This window comes from Bos mutus, chromosome 13, assembly GCF_027580195.1.
Source record: "Bos mutus isolate GX-2022 chromosome 13, NWIPB_WYAK_1.1, whole genome shotgun sequence".
Lineage (NCBI taxonomy): Eukaryota > Metazoa > Chordata > Mammalia > Artiodactyla > Bovidae > Bos > Bos mutus.
Window position 1 is genome coordinate 24388051 of NC_091629.1, and position 12695 is coordinate 24400745.

General features: G+C 48.0%; 1 protein-coding gene across 18 annotated transcripts in view; it reads left to right on the forward strand.

Moving 5' to 3' along the window:
- RIN2 (Ras and Rab interactor 2) overlaps window positions 1-12695 on the forward strand; it is a 208795-nt gene that overhangs the window by 138867 nt on the left and 57233 nt on the right. For 12 of the 18 annotated variants that reach the window (XM_070381143.1, XM_070381144.1, XM_070381145.1 and 9 more), the window contains one exon: window positions 6563-6663. The exons of 3 other annotated variants lie outside the window; for them this stretch is intronic. In XM_070381143.1, coding sequence (XP_070237244.1) covers window positions 6563-6663 — 101 coding nt within the window. Of the gene's footprint in view, window positions 1-6562; window positions 6664-6894; window positions 7063-12695 lie in introns of those variants that run through there. 3 more of the 18 variants (XM_070381155.1, XM_070381156.1, XM_070381157.1) reach the window with 2 other exon arrangements.

Genomic DNA, 12695 nt, shown 5'->3' on the forward strand with positions numbered 1-12695 from the left:
GCTTTATCAGCTCTCTGCTTCCTAGCGGGTCACCATTCATATAAAGAGAGGACTGAACTAGGAAGAAAATGTGAGAGCATTTAGGGGCAGGCTCCAAGGTGTTTTCATCTCGTCATCCTATGAACTCATCCAAACCCAAGCCCTAATATCAGGGGTTCAGGAATAAGTCGGTACCGAGGGATTCAGGACTCAGCTGACAGGGGTCGGGCTGGGATTGGAAGGTAGGTCTTTCTGAGCCACAGCTGGGGTCCTCACCACCGCTCTTTCGACTTAAAAAACAAAAAATAGTTGCAACGTAAAAGATGAGAGTTACGTTTTATTCAACGGAAATTTTTAGGACTTAAGCCCAGGAGGTAGCACCTCAAGTAGTCTTGAGAGAATTGCTCCAGGGGAGGGGGGTGAGGGGATCGGTGAGGAGCCAGGTTATATAGAAGTTTTGCAACAAAGGGTAGGTAGTCTGAACATCAAAAGTATTTTTGTGAATTAAAGAGAACCAGATATCACAAGGAATTTAGCGCTTTTCTGTATATGGGAAGATGCAGGAGTCTGGGCTCACTGAAATCATCCCTTTCATATGCATCTCAACTATCTGGGGCCAGTGTCCTGGGTGTTTTTTGTTTTCACATCCTGAGCTCCAACCAGTCCATCTTAAAGGAAATCGGTCCTAAATGTTCATTGGAAGGACTGATGCTGAAGCTGAAACTCCAATACTTCGGCCACCTGATGCAAAGAACTGACTCATTGGAGAAGACCCTGATGCTGGGAAAGATTGAAGGCAGGAGGAGAAGGGGACGACAGAGGATAAGATGGTTGGATGGCATCACCGACTCGATGGACATGAGTTTGAGTAAACTCTGGGAGTTGATGATGGACAAGGAGGCCTGGTGTGCTACAGTCCAAGGGGTCACAAAGAATCGGACACAACTGAGCCACTGAACTAAACTGAGCTCCCTTGGGCTCTCTGAAGGGAGTGGTTGCAATCTGATGGCTGTTAGATCTCAGGTATTTTTCCTCCTTCCTGAATGCCCTGGAGGGCTGAAATCGCTGACGACTGTGACATCATTGTTTACTGATATGGTAGGAAGCACTTCATTTCTCTGTCAGGTAGGGGCTGCAAAGCGGGCTGCCTCACACACTGTACCCCCTGCTGCTGGAAGTGTGGCCCCATTGGTGAGGTTCCCCTGACAGGCACATGACCCACACAGAATAATTACAGATTGGTCCATATCAGTGTAGACTCATGGGCCTGGCTGGAGCTGCACAGGTTCCATGTTGTCGAGCCCTGGGTGTGATCTCGGGAAAGAACCTGGGGCTTCCCGAATTCTCCTGCCCTTGGCCTGGCTGCAGGGTAGGGTGAAACTCATCCCAAGGAGTACTACCTGTACTTTGTTCTGGAGCCCAGGGCGGGGGCACTGGCTTTCTGAGCAGAATGAAGGAGGGACGCAGAGACCCAGCCCCAGGCTTGTTCCCCCTGTGGCGGATGCAGAAACAGCTGATCCTACCAGCAGCCTTCTCCCTGCTCTGCACCCCAGCCCTGAGGGGTATACAGAATACAGGCCATGCCTTGACTTTCTCCGGGCAGGCTGTCTGTGCCCTGACTATGTTGCTGCTTGTGGGGTTTTCTGGAGAGAACATAGCTACTGTGTTTTGAACAAGTACTACTATCTCACTGGCTCTGTGCCCTGAAACCTGAGGCCCATCTCTGGTGCCAGTTCACTGAGTAACAGCCGTTTGGCTGTGTTGCCACCCCCTCGGGCATCCACACATGTCTAGGGCAGCCATTCAGGGTTGCGGAAAGCCACACTGGCTTCCAGCTTGGCACATGCGTAGGCAGCCCCTTCCCCGCTGGAGGAGTTCTAACAGAGACCCGGATGTGCTGGGGTCTCAGGTTGTGTAAGTGGATTTGGAGAAACTTGAATGAAGCAGCTTACACGGAAACTGACTGCTGTTGGCTTTAACACACGAAAAGGTTAAAACTTCGGTTCACACTGCTTCCCCTTCGGTGGGTGCTAAGTTATCCCTGTTTGCCCTCAAAGAATGAAATCTGGAAGAACATGAGAGCATAAGGGGTGAGGTCAAACATCTGCCAGAATTAAAACCAATCAAACACACCTGTATCTGGGAACAGTGGTGGGGAGCAGCTTACATCCCATCAGGGACCTCTGGGCTGACCTCAGGGAGCAGCAGACATTTTAGGGTGACTCTTGTTTCTGGCGGCCTGGCTCTGGAACCCTAGCCTCTGGTCCATCCGTCAGGTAAATCTGTGCCATCTGATGGATGAGTTGGGGTCAAAAGGGGTGGAGAGGGGAGATGAAAGGGGTGAAAACGCCCTCAATCCATCCAGAGCGTCCCAGAGTCATCCAGCCAGGGCAGCTTCTGTGGTCAGCCACCTTCATGCCTTGGGGCCCTGGCCCTTCCCTTCTGCTTTACAGATAAGGGGTGCCACCTGTGGCTTGCCATCTGGGTGTATTGAGTGACAACCACAGATTGTAGTGTGTGTTTGGGACAAAGAAAGCTGGCTGGAGGGGTCAGCTGCTTCTCTCAGGGAAAGCCATTCAGTTCATGATGATGGCTGTGAACGGGACTGAGGGCAGAAAGGATGAATGTGCTGGGTTGGGAATCTTTCCTTTGAGATTTGCTGGAGGTCGAGTTTGGGCCTCCCCAGGGCACATCTGCTTGCTCCCTCATGGGCCATGTGTGACCTTCCTGCCCTAGAAAGTGGAGGGGGGACCCCTGCACAGACACTCAGACACCCCCAGCTCACCCTACTCACTCCCACCTTTTTAGTCCTTCCTTTTTCCATTTTCCTACATATTCAAGTCTGGGTGAACTCTGGGAGTTGGTGATGGACAGGGAGGCCTGGCGTGCTGCGATTCATGGGGTCGCAAAGAGTCGGACACAACTGAGTGACTGAACTGAACTAAATAAGTTTGATGACGAAGTCAATTAAACATACAGAAAATCGCATGATATTACACTCATCACTAGCTCCATCTAGTATCATCATTTTGCCACTTTAAGAAATGAAGTGCTGCAAGTGGCTGAGATGCTCTACCTGTGCACACCTCCATCTACCTGTGCACACACCTCTGTCCACCTGTGCACACCTCTGTCCACCTGTGCACACCTCTGTCCACCTGTGCACACTTCCACCCACCTGTGCACACCTCTATCCATCTGTACACACCTGCATCCACTTCTCTTCCTGAGAACTAGGATGATTAACCCTATACTGCATCTTGGAGTCATCTGTTTTCATATATGTATCTACAAACACTCAACAGTACAATTTTGCTTAGTTTTAAACTTCATATACTGAGTGTAATCTGTTTCACTTTTCTTTTTTTGCTTTTATGAAAACTTGTTTGAGCTTTTGCCTGTGTGTTGATGTATATAATCTGCTTCTTTTTCTTTCGTTTTTTTTTTTTTTTTTGGCTACGCTGGGCAGGCTTATGGGATTTTATTTCTCTAATCCAGGATTGAACCCATGCCCTTTGCGGTGGAAATGCAGAGTCTTAACCACTAGACCACCAGGGAAGTCCTAGTTCATTCATTTTAACCGCTGTGGAGTATTCTATACCTCCATTTATCCAGTGTCTCCAGTTGGTGGACATTTAGATGCTTATAATTTGGTTTTCTTACAAACAGCAGTGCGGCCAATATTCTCATCTCACCCAGGGGCGTGGGTTTCTCTCAAGCGTGTGCACGGGAGTCTGTGTCTCTATAAGGTACCACACACGGCTTTCCAATGTGCTTGCCAAACATGGCTCCGGCAACATGTAAGTGCTCCTGTTTTCCCACATCCTCAAGGATTTGACATTGTCAGACCTTTAATTTTTGCCTCTGGAATGTGTCTCAAAGGAAATCCCCTTATCTCCTCTTCTAAGGCCCCAGTGCTTCCAGAAGCTCCACGTACAGCCTGCACCCCAGTCACACACAAAGGGGATGGACTTGGCTGGCCCCCTATCCCCTGACCTCTAAGTGCTGAGAGTGCACACAGCTGTTTGCTGGGGCCCCTTATCCATCCCCCACCCCCATAGATAGTCTCTCCTTGTCACAGTGACCTATTCCAGTGACTTCCAAATGTATAAGTTGTTCCACCCTTAGTATTAGAAGTCACTTAATACATTGAATTGATGACCAACCAGCAACTCAGTTAAAACTTAACCTGTGCAGTGTCCACTGGGTTACTTCCTCAAATCTGATCCTTCCCCATGTTTTCCTCAGTGAAAGGCACTATCGTCTATCTAATAGCTCAAGCCAACAACTTAGGAGTGGCCTTGAGACTTCTCTCACATTCAATCCATCTCTCAGTTTCCATGTCCAGTGATTCCTGGATTTGCCCCCTTCTCTCTGATACCACTCTGGTCCATACCACCGTTGTCTCTTGCCTGGACCATTGCAGTTGCCTCGTAACTACTTTTGCTGCTTTTCCTTACAAACCATGTGTAGCCAGCAGCCAAGGAGATCTTTTTAGAACATAAAACAAGTAAAATGGCCATTCCCCTACTAAAGCCCTCCAATGGTTCTCAGCTGAAAATTCAAATCCAAGGGTACTGTAATCTAGAAGGTGGACAAAGGCTGGTGGCAGGCAGACCACAGTTTTCCACAAACCTCCCTCGCCTCTGGGACTCGCTGTGTGGAGGGCTCCTCCCCTGATCTTTTCTTGGCTCCCTTGTCATTCAGGGCTTCATCACTTCCTCAAAAGACCTGTCCTGACCACCCACCATAGCTAGGGTGACCCTTTAGCTGCCGCCTACAGCATCACTCAATTCTCTTTTCATTCTGTAACTTCTCGATGCTCAGTGCTGTGGTCTGTGTCCCAAATACAGTATTATCTCCATGAGAAATGTCATGGAGTGCTTAGCATGAAGTGAGTAGACATAAAAATCTGAATGAATGAATAGATAAGGGTACATTTTGGTACAGCCTATAGACTCAAAATGAAATTTCTTCCAGAGTCTGGGTGGAATAAAAGCTGCTTGAGGCAAGACGACAACATCTTTAAGCTAGAACAATGATTCTCAAGCATTTTATCCCCGGGACCCCTTTACACTGTGAAAAATTATGGAGGGCTTGACATGTGGGTTACACCTACAGATATCTGCTATATTAGGAAAGAAATAATTTAAATGTTTATTTTAAAATATTAATTGGTTTCTTGTTGACATAAGTAACATTTATATGAAAACATCTGTTAATTTAGCCGCTAAGGTGTGTCCAGCTCTTTTGTGACCCTATCGACTGTAGTCTGCCAGGCTCCTCTGTCCATGGGACTTCCCAGGCAAGAATACTGGAGTGGGTTACCATTACCTTTTCCAAGGGATCTTCCCAATTCAAAGACTGAACCTGTGTCTCTTGCAGGGCAGGTGGATTCTTTACCACCAGCCACCTGGGAAGCCCCATATGAAAAAATAACTGCTGCTGCTGCTGCTAAGTCGCTTCAGTCGTGTCCGACTCTGTGCGACCCCATAGACGGCAGCCCACCAGGCTCCCCCGTCCCTGGGATTCTCCAGGCAAGAACACTGGAGTGGGTTGCCATTTCCTTCTCCAGTGCATAAAAGTTAAAAGTGAAAGTGAAATCGCTCAGTCATATCCAACTCTTAGCGACCCCATGGACTGTGGCCCACCAGGGTCCCCCGTCCCTGGGATTTTCCAGGCAAGAACAATGGAGTGGGTCGCCATTTCCTTCTCCAGTGCATGAAAGTGAAAAGTGAAAGTGAAGTCATTCAGTCATGTCAGACTCTAGCGACCCCATGGACTGCAGCCTACCAGGCTCCTCTGTCCATGGGATTTTCTAGGCAAAAGTACTACATTTTTTAAAAAATGAATGAGCGGTGACACTTTGAGTAGCTGTTCCACAGATCCTGATTAGCATCATGAAGATTCTTTTGAATGAGTGGATGTGGGGAGGAAGGGGGGCTCAAGAATTCAGACCAAACTTCAGGGTCAGATGTAGCTTCTTCCCAAGCATGTAGGCAAGGCATGCAAGACCACACAAGTCTTCTCCGAGAAGAAGACACGTTTCCCCATCTCTTCCCCTGCGGCTCCCTGACTGCCTGCTCACCCACTCCTACCCCCACACAATCCTCTCTCTTCCCTTTCCCCTAACAAGTCATTGGAAGTTGATTTGCCAACTGTATGTATCTTTGAAATAGACATCTTTCTGTAACCAGAATAAGGATGGTATAAAGTTTAATCCAGGGCATCCATTTTGACTGTTCACTTTGACAGTAGGAATGTTGAAGCCTGGTTTTGCCAAGATTTGTTTATTCCTCTTTGTAGTTCATGTTGAGAAAGCAAACTGGGTGTCATATTTTTTTGTTTTATTTATGTCATATTTTAGGGTGATACCGAAACCTAAGTTCTTCCTCTTTCTCAGAAGCTGCTCCCTCCCTATTTCCCCCCTCCTCTGGGTAAAGGAAATTCACAAAGCCAGGATTTAAAAAAAAAGAAAAGAAAAGTGGTCACCTCTGTGCTCCTATTGAAGTGGCTGAAGCTGCCCAGCTCTGGGCACGCCTCTTCCACTTCCTGACGTCACACTATTTTTGTCTTTGAATAGCTCATTGACACAATTGCCTCGGAGATCGGCGAACTGAAACAGGAGATGGTGCAGACAGATGTCAGCCTGGAAAATGGCCTGGGACCCACCGAAGCCCACAGGTGACCGAGGCGATTAGGCATCGGGGACACGATGGGGGCGATGTGACCCTGGTAGCCACCAGGATAGCTGTTCCGGTCGCCTGGCAGGTTTGGGAACTGGGGGTGTGGTGGCCACTCCAGAAGAATCTTCTGTAGGAGGTGGGAGTGGCCTAGGAACCAGTTGTCTGGGTTCACATTAATCCATCTGAAGGCACTTGAACTTTACACCTTCTCCATTCCTCTTGGCATCAGAACCCGGAAACCTAAAGTTCTGTCTGCCACCTCCACCTTCTCACAGTGATGGAAACAGTAACTCAGCGGGAGCCTCCGTGTGCAAAACAGAATTCAGTGTAGCCCGTGTCTGTCTCCAGAAGGTTTGAAGGGAGCACTAAAGAGGATGGACTCGTTTTGCATTCTCAGGTCAGAAACAACCCCAGCACCTTCCATGGCCCTTAGCCCAAAATGTGACCCAGCGTATTGGAAATTGGATGTGGTTGTAAGCGATGAAGAAAGGCACTGGCTACCTGTGTTACGCTGTGTTCACAACACACAAGGTCTAAGTAGGTAGTTAAGGACTGGCATTTTCTGCAGAATGAGGATACAGAGGTGGGGAGCGGGCAGGCTGGAGGAGAGTCCCCAGACCTCTTCTAGTTCTTGGAAGCTCTAGTTCTTTGCAAGGACAGGAGGGCATAGTCAGTAGAAAATGCCATGGACACTTGGTGCCTCGGAGGCCAGATTTATTAGTAGTTTCCCCTTTTTCTCAGGAAATGGGGTTGAGGCTGCCCGGTGCAGCGTGAGGGTGAGATTTTTGGAGTTGGTTTTGCTTGCAAGTCATGAGCTGGGCAGGAGGAGTCCTGCAGAGGCAGGCAAACCAGGTGAATCTGGTTGTCAGGGCAAGTTTCAAACCAGCCCGACCTGTTCCTGCTATAGAGGAAGGAGAACCAGCTGACCCAGGGCGGCACCCTGCCACCCTGCAGCTGCCACCCCGCAGCTGAGAGTCTGTGCGTCCACACCCTGGGTCTCTGGAGGAATAAGTCCCCCTTAGCTGTGCAAATACTCTGTGCTGTCTCCTCTCCTTTTGTACAAAAATGTTGGAGGTAGACTAGATGGTCCTCCACTTGGCATTCTGTGACTTCCCCTTGACTTTGGTATGAACAGTTTTAATGGGTTCATTTTTTCCCCAGAAACTAGACAAATACACAGTGATTTTTGATCAGAGATTTTCTGCCCGTGTTCAATGTAGTTCCAGGTTTTTTCTCTTCACCCTTAACATTTCCTTTAAGGTTTTTAAATTTAAGAATGACTATAAACATCCCACGAAACCTTTTTCTTTTTCATGTTAGTGTCAGTTATTCTTGAATGCTATACTGGTTGATACTGAATTTATGAATTTTAAAGGCTTTTAGAAGGGAAATAGGAAAGTTGAGATTATCTTTTTTTAGTTTGTTTTTTAATTGAAGGGTAGTTGTTTTACAATGTTGTGTTGGTTTCTACCAAACATCAACATGACTCAGCCATAGGTTTACCCATGTCCCCTCCCACTTGAACAGCCGTGGCACCTCCCTCCGCATCCCACCCCTCTAGGTTGTTACAGAGCCCAGGTTTGAGTTCCCTGAGTCATTCAGCAAATTCCCCTTGGCTATCTATTTTACATACGGTAATGTCTGTTTCCAAGATTATCTTTAACAATGTGTACGGTGTTCACCACGTGTGGACCACTGTTTTAAGTACATTACATCTGCCAGCTCATTGAATCTCCTAACGACCCTTGAAGGAAACTCTATCGTGACCCTAGTTCTGCTGATCTGGGACCCATGTGACATGGAAAAAGCCCACCTGAGAAGCCTCTGGATTCTGTGCTGGGATCTCTCACTGACTGTTTGGAGCATGGAACAGGGACTCAGTTTTAATCCCTCCATTTTGCCCAGTGGAGAAGTCAAGAGAGGCAGATGATGGAGAGGCACTGCGAGGAGGACTCTGAGCTGTTTGCAAATGAGGGCAGAGCAGGTCTGTGGTTACAGGGAGACAGTGGGTCAGCCTGGCACAGAGCACCCTGAAGGGCAGATGACCGGGAAGCAGTGGGAGTGAGGGGAGCAGAACCCAGTCAAATGAGAGCCTTGTAGAGAGAAGACACACCCTAACCCCATCCCACCCTCATCTCCTACCCCCACCCCCAGACGTGGGCAGGGCACCTTCTGGTGGCTGCAGGAAGGCATCCCAGTCACCTTCCTTTGTGACATCACCCATGGTGAGGGTGCCTGGGCGCTGTGGGCTACCGTCACCTGCCCCAGGCAGTCACCAGGAAGCGTCTGGGTGGATGCCAAATGAAGTACGCGCTGACTCCCCAGGTTAGGATGTGGTTTCCTGCCTGCGGTGGCTGCTCTGTGGTTAATATTGAGATGAGCTGGAGGTCTTTAGCCTTTTCGGGTGTCATGGAGCCCCTCCTCGGGATAATACTTTACATGCATAAAATAAAATATGTAGCGCGACAGGGGGAACAACTGAGATACGAGGATCAGAATCGTTAACGTGTGATTTCATAGCGTAGGTGCTCCTTTACTGACATGTTAAAGGCCAGGTCAGGCTGTGGGTTGAGGAGCCGCTCACATCTGGAGGCGGACAGGCAGGCCTGTACTGACACTGAGAGCATCTGGGGCTGCTGGTGGTGACAGGGTCTCAGGGGCTGAGAGCACTACTGAGATGTGTTGCCTGCATTCAAACTGGGAGGAAGTTAATTTCAGAAGGAAGCAGGTTAGTGGAAGTAAAGATGTCCCTTTTTTCTATCCATGGTCAGCTCCCACCTTCTGTCCCCTGCAGGGACACTCGTGGGCATCGGGGACACCAGGCTCCCTGGTCTCCTCTCACCTCGCCTGCCACTGGCTGCTTCCTCCTTGTCCCCCTGCCCACCTGACCCTGGGACTCCCAGCGGCTTCTGCACCATCCCCTTTCTTTTCTGAATAGGACCCTCCGTGTCCATATCAGTAAAATAGGGACAATAACGGAGCTTTACCTCTGAGTTGTTAGGAAGATGGAGTTAACAGCTGTGAAGCACTTGGCCCAGTGTTAGCACGTGGAAAGCACAGTATCTTGTTTACAGAGACATCTCTAGAGCCACTTCCTATGTGATCCCATCCAGGCTTGTGGCTTATGATCCAACCATAGGTTAAATGGAATCTTTTTGGTTCCACTTCCTCTTACCTCTCTCCGTCTCATCCATCCGTCATTACGAGCATTCCCACCTCCAGAACATTCCCAGGTTCCCAGCTTGTATCCATCCCTAGGCTGGTCCTCTGTTGGATCCACGTGTTTGCATCCAGCTTCCCACAGCCTGACCCTTGGCATTTCAAACTTACAAAGACCAGGACTGAGCCCTTGGTTTCCCTTCACAAATGCTTCAACCCTGACACCTCTTGTCTCATAACTGCCTTCCCCTCTATCTCCAAACTCTAGCAGCTCTGCCAATAAGATAGATCCAGGGTGGGACCACTCCTCACCAGCACTGCAGTAGACCCTGCCTGCTGCCCCTGCTTTATCTTCACCGATTCACCACCTCTGAGCTGGTTTTTTTTGTTTTGTTTTGTTTTGTTTTTAATTTTTGGCACAGCTCCCGCAGCATGTGGGACTTTATTTCCTGGACCAGGGATCAAATCCATACTCTCTGCATTGGAAGGTGGAGTATTAAACACTGGATTGCCAGAGAAGTCCCTCTGAACTGTTATCTAAGTCAGAGGATGGTCTGACTTTAGTTCATCTGAATCCAAGTCATGTCCCTCCCGTTCAAAGTCCTTTAGTAGTTTTCCATTTAAAACCAAAATCTTCACCATAGCCTTCAGTCCTTCGGGATCCAACCCCCACCCCTGCCCCGAAAATCTCTTCTGACAGTGTCACCTACTCCATCTGTCTACTCCAGCCCCTGGGCTCCTGGCCAAGCAAGCTCCCACCTCCCAGACTTTATCCTACCGTTCCTTTTGCCTGGAATGCCCTTTCTGCAGGAAGCAGTCACCCATGGACTCTCCTTTCTCCTGTCCCCGCAGCTGGCTGTTATTATTATTTTTTTTAATATTAATTTATTTCTTTGGCTGCATTGGGTCTTCATTGCAGCCACATGTGGGATCTTCTTTGCATCTTGCAGGGACCTTCATTTGAGGCTCATGGACTCTCTAGTTGTGGAGTAGGGGCTCTTAGTTTCCCAACCAGGGATTGAACCTGTGTCCCCTGCATTGCAAGGCAGATTCTTAACCCCTGGACCACCAGGGAAGTCTCTGGCTTTATTCAAAGTTGTAGAACTTGTACAGACCTGAAATGGACTCACTGGCTTACGTTTGTGTTTTCTGCCCCCGACACTAAAAACTACGCTGTGTGAGACCAGAGACTTCATCTGTGCCCAATGCTGTTTTTTTTCAACACTCAGGATGGTGTCTGGCAGGTAGCATACACTTAGTAAATATTCAGTGAATGGACAAATGACAGTCACCAGCCCCTTTGAGATTCTAAACATATTCAAGCCTCTTGGAAGAGCAAGACGCCAGGCTCATAAAGCAATTAGGGGACCTCAGTTCAGTTCAGTTCAATTGCTCAGTTGTGTCCAACTCTTCACGAACCCATGGACTGCAGCACGCCAGGCTTCCCTGTCCTTCACCAACTCCCAGAGCTTGCTCAAACTCATGTCCATTGAGTCAGTGATGCCATCCAACCATCTCATCCTCTGTCGTCCCCTTCTCCTCCTGCCTTCAATCTTTCCCAGCATCAGGGTCTTTTCAAATGAGTCAGCTCTTCACATCAGGTGGCCAAAGTATTGGAGTTTCAGCTTTAGCGTCAGTCTTTCTAATGAATATTCAGGACTGATTTCCTTTAGGATGGACTAGTTGGATCTCCTTGCAGTCCAAGGACTCTCAAGAGTCTTCTCCAACACCACAGTTCAAAGGTATCAATTCTTCAGTGCTCAGCTTTCTTTATGGTCCAACTCTCACATCCATATATGACTACTGGAAAAACCATAGCCTTGACTAGATGGACCTTTGTTGGTGAAGTAATGTCTCTGGTTTTTAATATGCTGTCTAGGTTGGTCATAGCTTTTCTTCCAAGGAGCAAGCGTCCTTTAATTTCATGGCTGCAGTCACCATCTGCAGTGATTTTGGAGCCCAAGAAAATAGTCTGGTGCGTAAAGAAATAAAATGTTGAAGATGTGGGATAGGCTTTAAGCTTCCTCCAGAGCATAGGGAGGGCCCCCCAGTGTACTCCCTTCTGATCTCCGTTCCCCAAGAGTAAACACTTTCCTGGCTTCTGTTGCCATCAGTCAGATTTGCCTGTTTGGGGCCTTAATACAACTGGAATCATACAGTGTGTATTCCATTCTATGAATACAGCACAAGTTGTATTCTCCTGTTGATGGATATTGGCATTGTTTCCAGTGTGGAGCTATTTTGAATAATGCTGCTGTGAACACTGGGCTGGAAGAAGCACAAGCTGGAATCAAGATTGTCAGGAGAAATATCAGTAACCTCAGATATGCAGATGACACCACCCTTATGGCAGAAAGTGAAGAGGAACTAAAAGCCTCTTGATGAAGGTGAAAGAGGAGAGTGAAAAAGTTGGCTTAAAACTCAACATTCAGAAAATGAAGATCATGGCATCTGGTCCCATCACTTCATGGGAAATAGATGGGGAAACAGTGGAAACAGTGTCAGACTTTATTTTTCTGGGCTTCAAAATCACCGCAGATGGTGACTGCAGCCATGAAATTAAAGGACGCTTGCTCCTTGGAAGAAAAGCTATGACCAACCGAGATAGCATATTGAAAAGCAGAGACATTACTTTGCCAACAAAGGTCCGTCTAGTCAAGGCTATGGTTTTTCCAGTGGTCATATATGGATATGAGAGTTGGACTGTGAAGAAAGCTGAGCACTGAAGAATTAATGCTTTTGAACTGTGGTGTTGGAGAAGACTCTTGAGAGTCCCTTGGACTGCAAGGAGATTGAACTAGTCCATCCTAAAGGAAATCAGTCCTGAATATTCATTGGAAGGACTGACGCTAAAGCTGAAACTCCAATACT